We start from the raw sequence: 20,585 nt of genomic DNA on the forward strand, positions 1-20,585 counted from the left end.
ACGGCTCAAACGAATCAATTGTAGTCGATACCGATAGCCCGTAATGGAATCGCCAGATTTCAGCAACTCATAGTAAACAAGACCCTTTTGGTTCCACTAGATACAGAGCATGATCTTCGAACCATGAATGTTCAGCCTTGGTATTGATGTTGAGGTCGATGGCAATGATTGACCGGCTTAGTGTAGTATTTTTTCTTCTTGGGATTGTCGTAGAATATCCACTTCTCATCTTCAATCACAATCCGATGCAAAAAACCTTTTCTCTATTGTCTTTGAATCAGCTGTTCACAAGTGAAAAATCGCCTTTCAATGTCTCTCAGTTTCAGTTCATAAGGCACCCAATTTCCTTGTTTTTGAATCATTCCCATAGCTCTCAATCTACAGAAACGGCTTGTTGAGTTACCCCCAATGATTCTGCTCCTCTTGCGTTTGACTCTGATCTTCTTCGAATAATGCTCCTAATTCTTTGTCTTCGAATTTTTTTGGCTATCCAGAGCGAGGCTTGTTTTCAACGCTGAAATCTCCATCCTTGAAACGTCGAAATCATTTCTTACATGATTTATCAATTGGAGCAGTGTCACCATAAACTTCGACAAGCATTCGATGGACTTCAGCCGCACTTTTCCAATTAAAGCAGAAAATCAGAACCTCCCGCAAATACTGCTTGGTTAACACAAAATTCGACATTTCAAATACAGTAAAAATCAAGGTTTTTGTATGAAACTCAAAAGATATAAACGATATAAACTGAATATTATTAGCAGATGTTTAACCTCTCTGAAATCGCCAAAATCAGCTGTTACTATTCACAACAGCTGGTGCCATCTTTAGGGAAACGGACCGAACTAATTTGTAGTCCCAATATTTCTTGCTTCCATATAGTATTCTAAAACTTTCCCCTTTTATTTTAGATAACCATATATAGGGTCTTAGTTATAGTAACGACCAACTAGTATCGACCAAAGTTAATTTTCACTTATCCCATTAGATAATAGCGCTATATATACATGAGAGGATGCATCCTATTGTTTTACATATCCATTGTTTGTTAAATCGTAGGGAATGTTGGGACAGCTTTTATTGATAGCGTGTCTAATGAACACTGAAAAATTTATCTTTCAGAGCTAATTTCTTGTTTTTCAGATAATTGATATTATTACATTGTGTATATTATGTTAATCTATTAGCTATAAGAAAATAGCATTAATATGATCATTTTCTTTATACAATATAACATCGCAAGATAGACAAAAATGTTTTGTGCTGTTATCCTGTAGCACCGATCTATTGTTGCGTAGTACCGACCAATCTGTAAATAAGGTTTTTAACCCTTGAATTGTAATATTCGAAAAATCACGTACATATATGTATGTACGTATGTATGTATAACCCTCATCTTCTTCAGAGATGTTAGATAAAGCATTTTTTATGCCAAAATTTATTTTGTCAAGTTCTTTGTAATTTCTTGGACGCAGTTGTCGAGTTGTTCTAAAACTACTAATAAAATGCTAATAAAAGAAAATTAAATCATAAAATCTTTTCTCTTGTTACGTCATGAAATGTAACAAATTTAGATATTTTCGCGTTTATAAATTATGTGTCTATTACTGTGTTAGGATGCAGCGGTTCTTATTATTATCCCACCGGTATCAGAGATGTTACGTATTCTTATGTTAAGAATGGCTAATAGTCACAGATTGAATATTTTTGTGTTTATGAATTATGTTTCGCGCTCGCGGGATGTCATCTATTTATCTTACGATCCGCGGCTTGGTGTAAAATTCTTATGTCATATTGTTAGTCGCGTCTCTGCCGAGTGCGGAATGGGGAGAAAGAGAGAGAGAGAAATGGTCCAGCGCGGCGAGGTAGGACATAGGATTGAAAGAGTGACGAAGTGTTTATCGGTTTAGAATAGAGGAGGTGTGATCAGAATGGGAGCGAGTCTCAGGTCGAGTGGCAAACCATGAGACTGCTGAAGCGCCGGCGTATCGCATATTACAGAAATCCTCTATAATAATTGATCTATTATAATTGACTTAGAATTTTAGATTAATAATTGAAATTCGACATTATTCTTTATCAAGGAAGTGAATTATTGATTGAATAATTTAGAAAAGATGTTCTAAAAAATGCTTCAAATTCTTATTGCTAATGATTCAATAAATAATTGTAATAGTAACAAAAGATCAAATTGATTGTTCATTTAGCAAAGAAATTAATGATAGATCCGATCAATTCAAGCCCTTCCATCATTTCATACTCTTTAAATAGGAATTCATATCCTTTAAGAGGAAAAATTGAGCAAAACAGAATATAACGCTAAATAAATATCTATGTTTTTATTGATGAAATATCCGGTTGACTTCAGTGACATTAAATTGTACCGGGACATCGGAGACGATCAGGGGGCGGCACTGTGGCCTGCGAGCATTCGGGGCCTGTTTAGCGACAACCACAGGACGCGTACTCCGCCGGCAAGGAACGGTTGTGTCGACCCTGGTGTTCCGCTGCTCGGCGGTCAGCGATTCACGAGATTTCCTAACCAGGCACGGTAGCTCGATATACCTCGTTTGGGAGTTCTCGAATTTGATGGGGGCTGCGGGTGTGAGCGAATTTGATGGAAAGATTGACAGGTCGAAATCCCTAATGGCCTCAGTCTTTAAATACATAGAGTCTGAACCTCTCTTCTTGCGCGGTTTTCTCTTTTAGTCATTATATGGGAAGTGTTTTTATTATTGGGAGTACAAATAAGTTTCCGCCGTTTTTTATCAAAAATTAAGCATTTATTGTAAAAGAACGGTACTTAATGTTTTATTCAAAGTAATGGCCATCGCTAGCCATTATTTTTTTCCATTTCTTCTTGCTACCTTTCTGGTAGCATGTGGATACTGCGTCGGAAGAATACTTCATCTTTTGAAGCTATCCAATCATCGATACAATTTTTGATATCTTCATATGATGTGAAGTACTGCTCAGACATGCGATCGAACAAGTTCATCGATTGGAACAAGTGGTAGTCGGAGGGAGCAATGTCTGGAGAATACGGCGGGTGGAGTAGAACTTCCCATTTGAGTGTTTCTAAGGTTTTGACCGGCGTCGCAACATGTGATCGAGCATTATCATGCAGGAGAATAATTTTGTCTGGAGTAGTAATGGGCGCGTTTTTCTTTGAGTGCTCGGCTCAATCTCATCAATTGTATTCGGAGCCCCAGTAATGGTCTCGTTCGGTTTGAGCAACTCATAATACACGACACCAAGCTGATCCCACTAAATACACAACATGAGTTTTTTTCCATGAATATTCGGCTTGGCTATTGATGTTGGTCGTAGTGGATCCATTTTTCATTACCAGTGATTATACGATGCAAAAAACCTTTCGTTTATGCCTGGCAAGCAGCATTTCACATGTGAAAAATCAGCGTTCAATATTTCTCGGCTTCAGTTCATATGGAACTCAATTCCCTCTCTTTTGAATCATTCTCAATAATTTCAAACGATATGAAATTGTTTGTTGAGTCACTCCTAATGTAAGTGCAAGTTCTTTTTGCGTTTGACACGAATCTTCATCCAATAATGCTTCCAATTCCGCGTCTTCGTATACTTTCGGTCTTTCGCTACGTTCTTCGTCTTCGACGTCAAATTCACCGTTCTTAAACTTTTGAAACTACTCACGACAACTTCTCTCACTTAAGGCAACATCATCATATGCTTCTACAAGCAATCTATGAGCCTCAGCTGCAGATTTCTTCAAATTAAAGAAATAAATCAAAAGTTCCCGCAAATGACGCTTATTCGGCTCAAAACTTGACATTTTCGTACAAAAAAAAATATATGATGCTGATACAAAATCGCTAATATTTCAAGGTTATGGTGTTGCCGGATGGTCCAATCTTACGATATGTCGTTTTACTTCAAACAATTTTAACTATAGTTTATTAGTGACGCCGTCTTTTGCAAACGGTGGAAACTTATTTGTACTCTGTATTACCGACGCGATTAGTTGAATAATTGCATTAAAGAAGCAGAATTAGAAATTGTAGAGGAAGCAGGTAGTGGTGAAAGGAAAAATTGAGTAGTTCCTACAAACGCGGTCAATTTCGAGAGGGGAGGATAGACTAAGCAGTTCCTACAAGCGCCACCAAGCATCCGAGGGGTAAGAGAAAGGAGATTGCTTGAAAGAAATCACATGAGTACTTTCTTCTTTTTTTTTGATTGTAGTTTTTTTTCGCTTGTAGTTCTGATTTATCCATCAGATTGATCCGATCAAAAATGACTGCGAGCTCGATTTTTGCCCCGTTTATATAGGTGCTAGTCAATGCACCTCGCGAGTCGAGAGGAAGGGAGAATTCGAATTTCCCGGAATTGGTAATATGTGCCGAATTTGAAAAATGATTTTTCATATGGAAATATTAGTTACATTGGGCACTAAAATTCGGCACGGTTGCCACGAATTCAATTTAGAAGAATCAAATTAGGTTCGCATTAATTGAATTTAAAGTAATTAACGAATTAAATTTTGGGCCTTTTTCTGTGGTCCGCGCTGCTTCCTGGCTCTCAATTGGTCGACGCTAACGCGACAAATTCACGTTTACTTATCTGTTTCAGACTAATTAAAGCGATCACGATGGCCAAGATAGTAAATTAAACAACACACAAAAATGTATGAAATATAATGCGAATCTTTGAAATTAACAGTATTTTCGACAATCTCGGCCAGAACACAAAAGATTTGGAACGACGAGCGACATACGCGAGTCGTGATTAGTACGCGATAGCTTATTCTTATTCTGAGAGATTAGGCGTTGAGGTTTGATCGGATTAATTTTTCTTAAACCAGGATGATAATGACAATCTCAAATGTAGAAATGATTCCTTAACTCCGCGTGAAGTTATTCTGTCTGGAATTTCGTCGCAATACATCGGCATGCGGCACGCTCCTCACTGCAAGCACTTATTGGGTGTTTTGATTGGCTCACGCGACACATGTGTCATGCGGTGTCACAAAATCATATCACGCCGAATAAGTTTCTCGCTAGGAATATCCGCAATTAATTTATAGAAATACTTTAGATAGACGATGTGATATTAAATAACAAAAAATAATTCAGCGCCGAACGAAAAAACAAAAAAAAGAAAGTAAAATTATATTTATGGAGATAACATGACGTAACAATCTAATCTAAGAATATAACACACCAGTAAATAAGACTTAAAATGTGTAAATAGCAGTAGCTCGTTTTTGTATTACTTTCTTATCAGTTTGTTGTTTTACATCCTTTTTCATATCCTTCTCAATCTATTTTCTTCTTTTTTTGTTCGTATTGATATCAAGAAAGCTTTTTACATGTTAAGTTTTAATATTGATCTATAAGATCGATGTTACAGTTTAAGAGTTTATCTATTAGTAATTAAAATAAAAATAAGATATGTTCATTTAACTTTTATCTACAATTCTACAATTCAAATAACTTTTCATTACATTATTAGACATTTTTACCAAAAATGAACTTATAGCTGGTCGATATTACAGAACGATTTTTCTCCAATCATATCTCATATTCTAATCTTTTCTTTTTTGCTAATTATCATCCTTTGTACACACATTTTAATAAAATGACTTTCGTCTTTTAAGCATGAACTAAAAATAATTTTTTTAAATTTTCGTTAATTTTCTAGCCTAAAATATTGGGTTGTCCGGAAAGTTCGTGCTGATGTTGGAGAAAAATTGAAACGCAGAAAATTTAAATTTTAGTATATATTTATTAAATTATATAGGTTAGTCGGTACGAACTTTTCGGACAACTCAATATTTTACAAAAACTTAAGGTGGTCGATACTATAGGACTTTGCCTTACATATAAGTGAACATACAATATGTTCAAAATAATTATGAAGAAAAATTTACGTAAATTAGCTGATAATTTTGACTAACAATAACTTTGTTACAAATTATCGTAGGATAACGATTTTTTTTTTTAATTGAATTCTCCTTTAAGACGCTATGATCAGATTTTAAGTTTAATGTACCCCTACCATTGTAACTTATAAAAGTGAGGTTGTGCTTGTCATATTGAAAATTGCAAAATTTGACGGAATATCCTTCTCGTAATAATGAAATAGACGGAAAAATCATTATCCTACGATAATTTTTCACAAAGTTATTGTCAATCAAAGTTGACCAATTTTTGCTTAAAATTTTTCTATGTCATAATTTTTTTGAATAATAAACAGGATGTTCTAAAAGTAACGATAAATCTTACGCACAGGAGTAGAATGGATTAAACTGAGAAGAAAAGTCCTCTATTTTGTAATTTTCGCAATAGTTAACAAGATATTAATTGCTAAAAATTACCGAAAATTGGTCAATTTTTTACTCAAATACTGTCAACTTTAAAAACTGGAAGAAACAAAAATTGTTTCCTTCTTATACAGCTCTAAATATTTTTTTAGAACTTTTTATCAACTTTTTAGTACTGCATTGTCTTATTTTTAACATGAGAAAATACAGTATTAAAAAAATCTGAAAAAATTTTAGAAAAATTCTTAGAGTTTTTTGAGAAGAAAATAAACAATTTTATCATAAATATATACGTATATGTGTGCAAATATACACACACACACACACACACACACACACCCCACACACACACACACACACACGCACACACACACACACACACACACACACACACACACACGTATATATTTGTGATATTTTCTAGAGTTCCTTGGATATCCTACGAATATCGTTTGTGGGATCTCATGCGGACACTTTAGTGGACAAAAAGGATGTCCTATTTAAAAAAATCAAGTTGATCTTGATCTGATCTTGACAGCGCCAGTCAAGGTCAAACTGATAAAATCTGTAAATAAATCTTTTTATATCTTACAAGTTTTGTCTGTTTTGTTTTTTTCATAAATGTCATCCCGAATTTTTAAATCCAGGATCCCGATTTTTTTGAATATTTTGTATTTGAATATTTTGTATATTACAATATATTATTATAGAATTAAAGATAATTAATTATATATAGAACTTTGGTAAAATTTTTCCTATTTTATTTTTTAAAATAGTCCGAGTCACTTTCTATAATATGTCGGATTCTATTATTAAGATTTTTTTTAATGATTCAATATATCTTTCCACATTCTATCGCATTAATGGAAGCGGTTATTTTATTTCAGAACAGGGCACCTTGACGATAGTACGTCGAAGTTCCAGCAAAAGCAAAAGCGGTGGAAATTTTGAAAATTCACCACCGCGCAATCTTGATACTTCGTGTCTATCGAGTCAATCCGTTGACCTTGAAGAGATTCTCGATAATGTCGATCTCACGACGGATTCGCTTCCTGCCATTGACACACCCGATGCATGCGATAAAGCTGCCCTTAGGTATTCTATTATAATACAATGTAATGTTATGCTAATGTTAATAGTTTTGCTAATATAATATTTTAGATCTAGGGGATTTATTAATATTGGACATAGATAATCCGTAATTTTCTGATCATTAATGCACAGCATATCTGGAGACATGGTAGTGGCGCTAAAACAAACGAAGCGTGAGACACTGCCGTGCTTCTTTACGCAATTATAATTTATATATCAACGTTTCGTATTGAATAATCATTATTAGAATACATTTTTATAATATTCGAGCGCTAATATATCGCAATTATTAGCAATTATGATTTATAAATTATATATATTAGGTGTACAACTTTGCTTCCGCTGTTTTTTTTTCCGAAATTCTTTATTGTAAAAAACTGGTTATACATTTATGGTTCAAAGTATTGTCCATCGCTGGCCACTACTTTCTCCCATCTTTCGGGTAGCGTACGAATCCCGCGTCGAAAAAACTGGTCATCTTTTGAATCTATCCACGAATCGATTCAATTTTTTACTTCTTCATAAGACCGGAAGTCAGCCAGGCCGTGTGCCATTGATCGAAACAAGTGATAGTCAGAGCGAGCAACGTCTGGAGAATACGGCGGGTGGGGACTTCCCATTTCAACGTTTCCAAGTATGTCTTGACCACTTTCGCAACATAGGGTCGAGCATTGTCATGCTGCAAAATCACTTTATCGTGTCTCTCATTGTATTGCGGCCGTTTGTCTTTCAATGCTCGGTTCAAACGCATCAATTGCGTTCGATATCGATCGCCTATGATTGTTTCAGTCGGTTTTAACAGTTCACACTACGCCGAGCTGGTCCTACCAAATACAGAGCATGACCTTGAATGTTAAAATCACCATTCTTGAAGCGTTGAAACCACTCACGACACGTTCTTTTACTAATAGCGGCCTCACCAATATTTGAGAGCATTCGATGAGCTTCAGCCGCAAATTTCTTCATACTGAAACAAAAAATTAAAACCTCCCGCAAATGACGAGAATTTGGCTCGTAAACTGACATTTTCAATCGAGAATAACTTTATGCAGACACAAATCGACTAATGTTTCTATGGGGTTATGTTGACAGATGTCCAAGTTTATTGTATTGTATGACGTCTATGATCTATTTATTTCGACCACCACTTACCGCTAAAGCCATCTAGGAAAACGGTGGAAGCAAAGTTGTACACCTAGTATTATATAATATAAATAATATGATAACTATTTATCAGCTTGTTAAATTTAGCAATCATGTATAATTTTAATTATCAATTGTATGTTAATTATGATTTATTTGTAAGATATTTGTAACTATCGCACGCTAAATATTTTGTATTTAAAGATGTAAGATTAGAATCGCACATCAAAGAAAATATTCTTTTGATTCTTTCTCCAAGGACTAAATAGATTTTTGTGAATTGCATTCACAATCCCGATTTGTCGTGTAATTATTGGAAAGCTATTGAAAATAAACATTTAGTTAAAAGACACGCTATTGACAGGAAACGACTCCGTGATATCTCTCTTTTGCAGATTGAGGTGTTTATTGAGACAATTACAACATGGAGAAATATCCGCCGAATTACTTCAACGAAATTTGCATTACGCAGCTCGCGTACTCGAAGCTGTTTTTATCGATGAGACCAAGTAAGTTTCTTTTCGAGTGATAATTTCAAACCTCTCATATACGCGAATGGAAAGCAATAGTCTCTGAACTAATCATAATTTGTAACTATTTTAAGTATTCCTGTTTTTTTTGTCAAAATTTGCAGGTACTGACAGCATTCTATATAATGATTTCACTATACTAAATCTTGCGGTTAATAATAAATTTTTTTTGTAGACATTGTCTATATCATAGGTGTCGAATATCTGACAAAAATAAGATTAATAGTATAATATATTGCTATATCAAATAATATAATTTATTAATGCGGTAGTATTTGGATGTCGATCATACATGAACGCATATGTATAGTCAATTGTTTTCACATTTTACATGATTAATAATTGTTGATTGATTCGGTTGTTTCACGAAACACGATGTTTGCAGTTGACTATATTAATTATTGGCAAATTTGACAATATTAACTATCTATTTTGTTACTTATTATGAAATCATCACTTTCAATACGATATTCCTTCCCATTTGCTAAGTACAACTGAAATTCAATGTTTCATATCAATTTCGAAATGAGAACATTGAGAACTTTTCGTTTCCGCGATGCGTCGTGTCGGATGAAACTCATAACCCCTGTTCAATTATTGAACGATCAAAGATTTAGCTAATCATGAAGGACAAAGGCTATTTCCTTATAAGGGATCAATTCTATAAGGCGTATAAGCGATAAATCTTCGAATGCGACATTAGAGAATCGATGTGTTTTCTAGCTTCGACAAATCGCACGTAACATTATCTACAACGATTCATCAGGATTTTTCTTGGGATCCCTGCAGGATTCTTCCTGTGGATTTGTCTGAGAGAAATTGACATCGACGTCTCTTTAGTTTATGGTGATCACTGATCTCGTAAATCAGGGGTTGTAAGTTCACTCTTCACAAATGAATTTTGGCTTCTACAGTTTTACGTGTTATTACAGTTCGTTTTATGCATTTCATAAAGTTTGAATTAAGCGCACTGTATCCACTACTTCTGATTATTTATTATTTCGACCTCTTACGTTAATTATAACTGAATCGTATGATTTTAAAATTTCTACAAATTTCTATGCCTAATAATTTCAATTAAAACATGCGTTTTTATGCTTAAAATTATATTTTATTTGTTAAATGAACACAAAATTTTTATTTCATTTTTTTAACATTGCTTGAAAAATTTCTATCTATGATATGTCATTTGTTTTAAGCGCACTGTAGATCATTAATGCCTTCCGGCTTGAAATTTATAGTTTTCTCCGATCGTACACATCATATCTATACGCTATTAAAAAAAAAGAAATTTGCTTTCATTCAGGCACGGATGGGACGGTCGGGAAGTTGGGAAAAATCCCGAAGGGTCGGTCAGATTCGGGCCGATCCAGACCAGCCCGAGACGGAATTGCGCGAAACGTGAATGCCAAAATCGTCGTAGCCCCGAACCCAAGGTTACTGTCCGCACACCGGCACACTCCACGACCCCACTGTCCCCATGGATTATGATTTATTTTTAATAAACACATTAATAATATAAATAAATTTAGTTTATTATAATTTTCGCGTTGCGTTCTTTTTCGAGAGGGCATACTTATGAAAATTAGAAAATTAGCCTATAATAAGAGAGTCGCCAATTCATTATGTGATCTGAATCGTGCTCTGATTGGGTCGCGGCGCATGAGCTCGAAAAAGTTAGAACGGCAATAACAAGAAGATAAAAACCGCAACTTGTGTCACTGTCATTCTAATCTTTTCTAAGCGCCATTCGTCACTTGAATAGTCATGAACAGTTTGGCATCACATATTGCAATCGCTCAACCTCGATCTCCTTGCCAGTCGACACACTCGACACTCTCTCGCTCTCTACTTTATCGACCTTTATTAACACGTGTTAAACTGTTTCAATAGTAATAGTGGACAAAAATAAAGGAAGCTCTAAAACTAAAGCCAAAGGTGCTAAGAAAGAAAGGAAAAGAAAAAAGCGAAGAATGATGGATAAAGCAAAATCATGTATAACTTTAACAAATATGTTTTCTAAAACCCCAATATCTGAAAATGAGAAAAGCGATTTTTCTTCGATCTGTAATGCCTTAGAATCCTTAGATACTGCTAGAGTTGAAAAAAGCAAAAAAAAAGCAAAGAAACTAACGAGGAAATACGATCTACTGATATTAATGATTCTTTTAAAGAATCTGTGAAAAATAAGTTCTGATAGCGAAAAAGGAAAAGAGATTTCGGAGAAAGTAGAATCATCAGGAATCAGGCTGCTCCTTGCTCTGATGAAGTGAACTGCAAGGTTCACAAAACGTTGGCATTCCAAGAATGGATCTGGACACGAAAAAAACCCGCGAAACGGGTTTATAATCTTTATATAGAAAGGACTTATGGAAATCTCAAGAATATTAGATATTATTATTAACGTCAAATTCATTGGTAAGACAGGCTTTTCTTACAGAGAAAATTTAAATGAGGCTGCATATTCGTTAGAAAATGAAAATATAGAAATGAAAATATACCATGGAAATTTCCTAGAAATTATCTTGTTGTTATTTACAATAAATATGACACGATTTAAAATAAACATCTGGATATAATCATCAGACGCAGCAAAAAAGCACATGAAAAAGGGAATATACAACGAACTGGCAATTTTTTAATTTTTAATTTTTTATTTTCTAATTTTTATCAAAAACAACTTTAAATTCACTAATTTCTATTATAACAGAAATGATAAAAGAAAAAATAATCAGAGGAAATATTAGAAGCCAGAATGTTCTCCATTGAAATAGATTTTATATACGCAAGATATTATATTTCCACAAGAGAGCAATGTTCGATTGTGATAAGGTAATGTGAAATATATTATATATTATTTAAAATGTATTATATATTATTGTAATATTATTGTAATATTCAAATTTCACTTATTTAATTTATTGCAGGTATGTGTATATGGGAAATATTATCGAACAATTATTTTCTGTGGTTCAATGTGTCAATACAATTGAAAAAGATTTTGAAACTACGAGTACATATTAAACGTACTACAAAGCAATGGTTTAAGTCTCCAAAATTATATTGCAAATTCAATAGACAGTGTGACCAATATGCAAGACGAATACAATGGCTTTTCTACGAAACTACAAATTCACAACTCAGACTATGTGCATATTTGGTATTATAGCCATATTTTAAATCTAGTGTTTTATGATGTGCTGAAAGCAAACATCAAGACTGCTTCAGTTTATTCATTAAATTCGATATCCTCCTTTTTGAAAGAATCAACGCATGAACATTTGGGAATCCATTTCTTATGATCTCAAATAATATAGAAAGTACAGAGTATTAGCGCAACTCGTTGTGGGCCAAGCATTAAAAAAAATGGAGAGCTTAATAAACTCAAAAAAATAGTTTATATATTGATGTCATTGACACTTTACAAAGAATTGAAAATAACATTAAAATTAATCCTGAAACCAAAACTATAGCTAAAAACTATAGCTAAAAATTATATTCTCGATGAACTACGACCATCGAGAATAATAATGACGGAAATATTTTTAAAAATTTTTAGTATAACTGGTTCTTTATCAAGATATTTGCAGACCAAAGATTTAGACCTACTTAAATCATATGATTAAGATCTATTCTGCTATTAGATCTATTCAGAGAGTGACTTTATCTCTATCCAAAAGTATTTATAGAATGGGCTAAATCAGAATTCTATTCAAGAAATATAGATGCAGACATTCAAGAACAATTCTTTGAAATGTATCGAAGAAGTGTAAAAAAATTTTTTGACGAAAAAGCATCTGATGAACGACGATAAACTGCAGAAGAAAAATTTAAAATATTTACGTTTAATGTATTAATGGATACTGCCGTTGAAGCTATGAACAAAAGATTTTTGAAAAATATGAATATGTAGGGATTTAGCAATTATTATTAGATCTTAATCATTTTGAAGAAATACACAAGAAAATCTATCAACTGCATGAATTATTTGTCCGCAAAAATAATAAAGTACAATTCTTCTGCAACTTCTTCAAAGAGGAACTTGTAAGTTTTATAATAAACTGGGAAAAATTGAAATTAATTTTGGAAGATATGTATAAAATAAATTATGATCCAGATTTAGATGACACGGATAATATTGATAATTTAGACTATGTTCAGAGGTTCATGATGCTAAAATTTATAGTATGGAAAAAAGAAAAAATACTTGCAAGAGTTGCAAAAATTGTGCAAAATGCTGCAATAATTTTAAAGTACAAAGTTTCAGGGAGCGTATTCTGCACTTGCTATAGCATATCAGTATCTTTTAACAATATTACAAATAGAATATGAGAGATCATTCTCGATTCTTAAGTACATAAAAAATAAATTAAGAAGTAAATTGACCTATAACCGACTGAAATCTTTTATGATTATGAACATAGAAAAATCAATTTTATTGGGAGTACAAATTAGTTCGGTCCATTTCTCTAAAGATAGCTCCAGTGTTGTGAATGGTTCATAGTGACAGCTGATTTTGGCGGTTTCAGAGAGGTTAAACATCTGCTAATAATATTCAGTTTATCGCTTTGAGTTTCATACAAAAACCTTGATTTTTATTGTGTTTGAAATGTCGAATTTTGTGTTAACCAAGCAGCATTTACGGGAGATTTTCTGCTTTAATTGGAAGAAAAGTGCGGCTGAAGCCCACCGAATGCTTGTCGAAGTTTATGGTGACACACTGCTCCAACTGATAAATCATGTAGGGAATGGTTTCGACGTTTTAAGGATGGAGATTTCAACGTTGAAGACAAGCCTCGCTCTGGATAGCCAAAAAAATTCGAAGACAAAGAATTAGGAGCATTATTCGAAGAAGATCAGAGTCAAACGCAAGAGGAGCAGAATCATTGGGGGTAACTCAACAAGCCGTTTCTGTACGATTGAGAGCCATGGGAATGATTCAAGGAAATTGAGTGCTTTATGCTAAACTGAAACCGAAAGACGTTGAAAGGCGATTTTTCACTTGCGAACAGCTGATTCAAAGACAATAGAGAAAAGGTTTTTTGCATCGGATTGTGACTGGAGATGAGAAGTGGATATTCTACGACAACCTCAGAAGAAAACCCAAGAAGAAAAAATATTACGCTAAGCCGGTCAATTGCCATTGACCTCAACATCAACATCACGGCCGAACATTTATGGTTCGAAGATCATGCTCTGTATCTGGTGGGATCAAAAGGATCTTGTTTACTATGAGCTACTGAAACCTGGCGATTCCATTACGGGCGATCGGTATCGGCTACAATTGATTCGTTTGAGCCGTGCATTGCGAGAAAAATGACCGGAATACAAGCAAAGACATGATTATTCTTCTTCATGACAACGCTCGGCCTCATGTCGCTAAAGTCGTAAAAAAATATTTGAAATATAAATATATTTGGAAACGCTCAAATGGGATATTTTACCGCATCCGCTGTATTCTCCGGATTGCTCCTTCTGATTACTGTTCCGAAGGATGCAGCAAGTCACTGGTTCACTTCTTTCGCAGAAATTGAAAATTGGTTCCAAAATTGGATTGTTTCCAAAGATAAGTTATATTTTCGAGATGGAATTCGAAAATTACCTGAGAGATGGGAAAAAGTAGTAGGCAGCGATGGACAATACTTTAATTGATATGTTCATTCATTTTGTTTTGAATAAATTTTTGAACACAAAAAAACGGATCGAACTAATTTGTACTCCCAATAAATGGAATTGATAATTGATCGTGAAATTATTAAGTCTAACAATGCAAAGTATTTTACTGAAAAAGCTTTAATTTATTAAGTTGTGGCAATACTTTATTTTAATAATACTTTTTGTTCCTTATTATTTATATTATGATTTATTTTAATTTTATACTAAAGAGAAAAGTTTATTTTGTTTATTTATTAAAAGATGTTCCTTTTTAATATATTATGGAATTTTATCCCCCCCCCCCCTATTTCTTTACAAGAGATTTTGATCAGGGCCAGCCGAATTTGATAGTTTCCCAGGCCAGAAATTATACTCTATCCGTCCTTGCTTCCATTACATATAACGGAAGTAAAGAATGATGGCAAATTTCGTCTATTTTTTGAACCTCGAATTTCAAACTTTTTTTTTATGGCCAATTAGTACTATTAGATGAAACATTAATCCCAGTAAAATTTAAAGATGAACATAGGCACGTTTCCGGAGATACAAGAAGGATAAAAGTGATGATTTCCAGTCAGGGTGTATTGCATAAGGAAGAATGTGTGACTGAAGTTAATAACATGAGAGTATATTTTGTCAAATGGATCATTTTTTGGTGCAGAAGTTCAATCCAAGGCCGAAGCACTCATCAGTCAGCAATTTTGAACTATGAGAAGTATGGCATCTCTGTTGAAGAAGCTATATTAATTGAGGCGCATATGAAAGCTCGTTACCGTGTCACTACATTTTTATTTTGACAGATAAAGCAAAAACTGAACGGGATTTTATTCGTGAGTACTATTGTATTTGTGAAAGTGGTGCTCGGATTGCGAATTGTTGTAGTCATGTAATGACAATTGTGTGATTCCTTGGATTTGCTCAATACCATGGGATAAAAATATCCAATCCTGAAATATGCAATGTATCTATCACGATTCACAAAACAACTCATAGTGAGAGGCAAAGGGACTCACATTAAAAAAGCACCCCGATCTGTGAGAGACATCAAATATCACTTTTCAACTCCATCTATCTCGGGGAATTTTCATGCTAGACGAAAACTAAGGTCATATTTAAATCCGGCGCAAAAAAATTCATAAAAAAGTGATATGTTCAAAATATACATTTTATTCCTTGGTATGGACACTTGAAGAGTTTTATATCCTTTCATTTGGTTATGAAAAAGGTTATGAAAAACCATCACTTTCATTCCTTCGTGTCTCCGGAATCGTCTATACTCATCTTAAAATTTCTCTAAGATTAATGTTACCATATAGTACCATATAGTACCATTTGGCATAAAAAAAGTTTGAAATTTGAGGTCTAAAAAAAAACAGCCTTTTTGCCATCACTCTTTTTGCCATCACTCTTTTTTTTTTTTTTAATAATATATATAGATATAATGTGTACGATCGGAGGAAATTATCAATTTCAATGATGCTACTGTACAATGATATGTGCGACATATACATACATCAAATGCGTGATGTACTTGCATCTTTATATATATATATCTCTCCGTATCATCTTTATATACATCTCCCGAAGATTATGAAAAAAATCGAGTTGAAGATTTCGAAATTGAAGCTAAATGCTTGATCTCTTTTCTAATTTTTTACTCACACAATTGTAATAAATCGTGTATACAAAGGAAATGTGATTAACTCGCTTATATATATCTCGCATTCCTTTATTATCCTTTATTTTCAGCGATACTGTGCAGCCATGAAGCACGACGCATCGAGTAATATCTTATTTTATTCTAACTAGCTTTATTGCAACAAATTCCTAGATTTATTGCAACGTGAAAGACAAGAATCGTCGATGAGAACGCAGTGCGATACTATAGCCATAATATTAAAAAAAACACATGAAATAAAAAGAGAAAAAGAAATATAAAAAAAATTAAACACTGTAATTTTGTATTTTAATCTTTTTTACACATGAACTAACAAGCACTACCGCAGGGTGAGTTCAGGCGGGAATGAGTGCGCTCGGTCATCACGTAGGGGGGCGGGCCTGACGTCTTCATCCCTAGGGGCCGGCTTGGACCCAGATGGACCACAGGGCCATACGGTGGTAACCCAGAAACGGAAACTTCGCACCCCCATATGGGCAAGGTTGCGAAACATTCACATTTCCAACCCCCTTTACGATCCATGTTCGATTCCATACAATCCTCTGATTCTTCTTCGTTTTCTATTTGCCCTATTTGTCGATTTTCCCACAGTCCGCACCGTATCCGTGCCGCTCTTTGTCATCCTCTTTTTTGAATAGATTTATGCTCGCATTTGTCGTAAGAAGTTAGATGTTCTCTTTCTCGAGGACAAATGTTGGTAATCTTGGCGGCGAGCGACAATCATGAATTTCGTCTATGTAACATAGAGATATTTGAGATAATTATCCTATAACATTTAAAATCAATGACATAAGCGCCAAATTTTTAAATACTTTTTATGTTAGGAACATTATTTTTAGTATCTAATGCAGGGCTCGGCAAAATTTGCACTTCTCGGCCGAATTTCGAGAGATTCCGCCTCCCGCTACTCTTCTCACCGCTCGCCCCGCGCACAGTCCAAATGCCGCTCCACGTTAGCGTCTAACGTTCAAAGACATGAAGTGCACAGGACACTCGCTTTGGACACGCCCTGTAAACTTCTATCTTTTTTTCACTCATTATATAATTAAGGCAGAATGAAGCAATAGATAAGCGCTCAAAACGAATCCAATGAATTTTCAATTGTTTTCCATGTCCCTCTTGAAGTACTATTTTTGATACGTTTTTTTTAAGTGATATTCTTAATAGGCCTAGTCCATTAATAAAAATTACGTAGAAAATTCATTGAATTTATTCATTTTGAACACTTACTCATTACTTCATTCTGTCTTAATTATATAATAAGCGAAAAAAAGATAGAATGAAGTTTACAGCGTGAGCGCCCAAAGCGAATGCCCCATGCATATCTTTGAACGTAACGCTCCTAAACATCGAGCGACATTTGGACTGCGTGCGGGGCGAACGGTGAGAGGAGTAGCGGAAGACGGAATCTCTCGAAAATCGGCCGAGAAGTGCAAATTTTGCCGACTCCTAATCTAATGGATATTTTTTTCCCTTTAATCATTTAAAGCAGCGATATGAATCATTAGCGATATAAATGATAATTAATTAATACAATTTTTATTACAAGTATAAATAAAATTATATGATTCTGTTTCTATTATTATTACAAGTCATATTTTTAAGTAATTTTAAAATATTTGCAGATATCAAAGATTATTTAGTTACATATCAACATGCTGTCAATACTGAATATTGAGAGCGGGTAAGAATTGTTAAACTTGAAGAAATGAACAATTATAATTCAGTAATTAAATTTTTTGTTACTATAATCTATAGTTGATAATTGATCATAAAACTTTGAGGATATACCATAGAGAACTGAAGCAAAAACAAGTTCGACACATACATATTTTATTATTCACTGTAATACAAATCTTCTATACTTGTTATTTCCAATATTTTATTTTACATGACATTTAATATTTTATATAATATTTTATTTGCTCTTTATCGATCGTTCTCAGTATTCAGTTAACTGCTGAATGTCAATCTGCCAATATTCATCATTGACTTGAATTTTGTGCGCGATGACAACTAATCAGTGTCATGGAGAAGGCGACGATTATATTTTCAATATATTATTTTCAAGATATTATTTTGAGCTATATCTTTCCTTCGAGCTAAATCAAATAAAAAAATGTAATTAAAATTATAATAATTGACAGATTTTGGTATATTAAACAAATTGTTCTAACAAGTTATACAAAAACAATCTTATGTTGGCATTCCAGGAATGGATCTGGATACAGAGAAAATCCGCGAAACGCATAATCTTTATAATATCTTATCTTTATTTTCTTTTTTACGTCGATATTTTAAGATATTTTTTTGTGAAGAATTCAAGATGTCGCTCTCCTCTGTAAAAATATCGATTATACTAGAGCACTAAGTGGAACATGTTAACGTTTCTTGATCTTGGATAGTTCTTTCGAACATTTCTAGATTAGTTGATGTTAGCACAAAAATTGAAATACATAAATTAGCCATTCTAGTGGCTTTAATTAGTTCTTTAATAAGCTTCTTTGTAATCCAAAAACTTATTATTATTTTAATTATTTTATATCTGATAGTCTCACAATATAAAATTCGCATGTTTATAAATTGTTATAAGTAGATGATTTTCTTAGACAATATTATTAAAGATTACACAGACATTTGTCAGTTTTTTAGGATTATTGACGTATATTATTACAATGATATATATTGTTAATACTTAATCAAAGAATTTTGCATATGTTACATATGAATAAATACAGAGATAATTATACTTAATTGTTTTGCATTTTTATCACGAAAGTATTTACTAAAAACATTTGTTTCGCAATAGGTAATAAATAATTGGATACAACAAGAAACATTAATTCTATAACCATAGTTACCGAATTACGTTTATTAATTAATTTATTTTTATTTCTGCATCTCATACATGATTGTTGAGTCTTGCTAAGAGGCTAAATCGATAATTGATCGATGATTGATCGATTATGAGGATTAAATGATATTTTTTAGCACAGCATGGAAATGTTTTTTTATCTTCTCTCTTTCTCTGTCTCTCTCTCTCTCTCTCTCTCTCTCTCTCTCTCTCTCTCTCTCTCTGTTTTTGTTTCTAGTTTACATCTTTTCTAGATTCCTTCTAGGTGTAACTTGCTCAATTTGTCGGACGTATGTGCCTGCCGTGCAACATGCATCGTTCTCACGAAAATCGACCGTTTCCTGGCACTATTCTTGCCCGAGAAAAGTGCATGTATACATATATGTAGGACGTTTATCATCGGGCGATCCTCAAGCATCCTCTATAAATTTATCGCGTCGTGTGGAGTTTGTATATATATGGATGTGTATAACTGTGCATATAAAAGATTCGAAAAAGCTGCGGGAATGTTTACAAAGAGGCTCGAAATGATTTTCAGCTAGAGAAATGTTACTGAAGGGTGAATAAAAAAGAAGGAATATTTTCAAATCATCCTACGCACTGCTAGCATGCAGGGATGTTTGCTTAGATGTAACAAGGCATTTAGATCATTGTGAAACCTTTTAATGTGATACATGTTTTTCCTTCGTATTTCATATTATAGAGATGCCGAGCATATGGAATCAATTGTCACATGTCGTCCAGGTATACACCGTAGGTTCGTTCCTTCTAAAATTTTATTTTCGAGCGCGAGTTTGAGAAAATGTAATGTACGAGGATACATTTTTTGCATTTTGCATTTTGAGCTTGGCGCCATCAAGCTCTTTTTGCATGAAAAATCGCTAGTGCACTCTAACTCTCACTGTATACAACGATGCTATCTTTGTATATGTATATATATATATGTACTACATAAGTGTTCCAGAAACCTATGATATTCTTTCATATTATAAATATTATTACAGGATAAACTAAGATTATTATTTTGATGATCAATAAGAGAGTATTAAAGTACAGCAGAGTTTTTAACATTGAAATTAAAAAATTCTTATTAAGCATCTCTAAAATTTAATAAATAAGAGAGATATGATATATATCATATTTTAAGTTTAACGCAGATTTACTTGATTAAATTTAAGATTTGATATATTCAAATATATATTTAAATATATATGCGTGTGTGTGTGTGTGTGTGTGTGTGTGTGTGTGTGTGTGTGTGCGTGTGTGCGTGCGTGCGTGCGTGCGTGCGTGCGTGCGTGCGTGCGTGCGTGCGTGCGTGCGTGCGTGCGTGCGTGC

General features: G+C 33.7%; 1 protein-coding gene across 1 annotated transcript in view; it reads left to right on the forward strand.

Moving 5' to 3' along the window:
* LOC108691692 (calcium/calmodulin-dependent 3',5'-cyclic nucleotide phosphodiesterase 1A-like) overlaps positions 1–20,585 on the forward strand; it is a 204,836-nt gene that overhangs the window by 151,980 nt on the left and 32,271 nt on the right. Inside the window, exons 3-5 of the mRNA XM_018199560.1 lie at positions 7,186–7,393; positions 8,929–9,042; positions 16,725–16,877. Of these exons, the coding sequence (XP_018055049.1) occupies positions 7,186–7,393; positions 8,929–9,042; positions 16,725–16,877 (475 nt within the window). The remainder of the gene's footprint in view (positions 1–7,185; positions 7,394–8,928; positions 9,043–16,724; positions 16,878–20,585) is intronic.

The sequence above is a fragment of the Atta colombica genome, unplaced genomic scaffold (genome assembly GCF_001594045.1).
Source record: "Atta colombica isolate Treedump-2 unplaced genomic scaffold, Acol1.0 scaffold5, whole genome shotgun sequence".
Taxonomy (NCBI): Eukaryota; Metazoa; Arthropoda; class Insecta; order Hymenoptera; family Formicidae; genus Atta; species Atta colombica.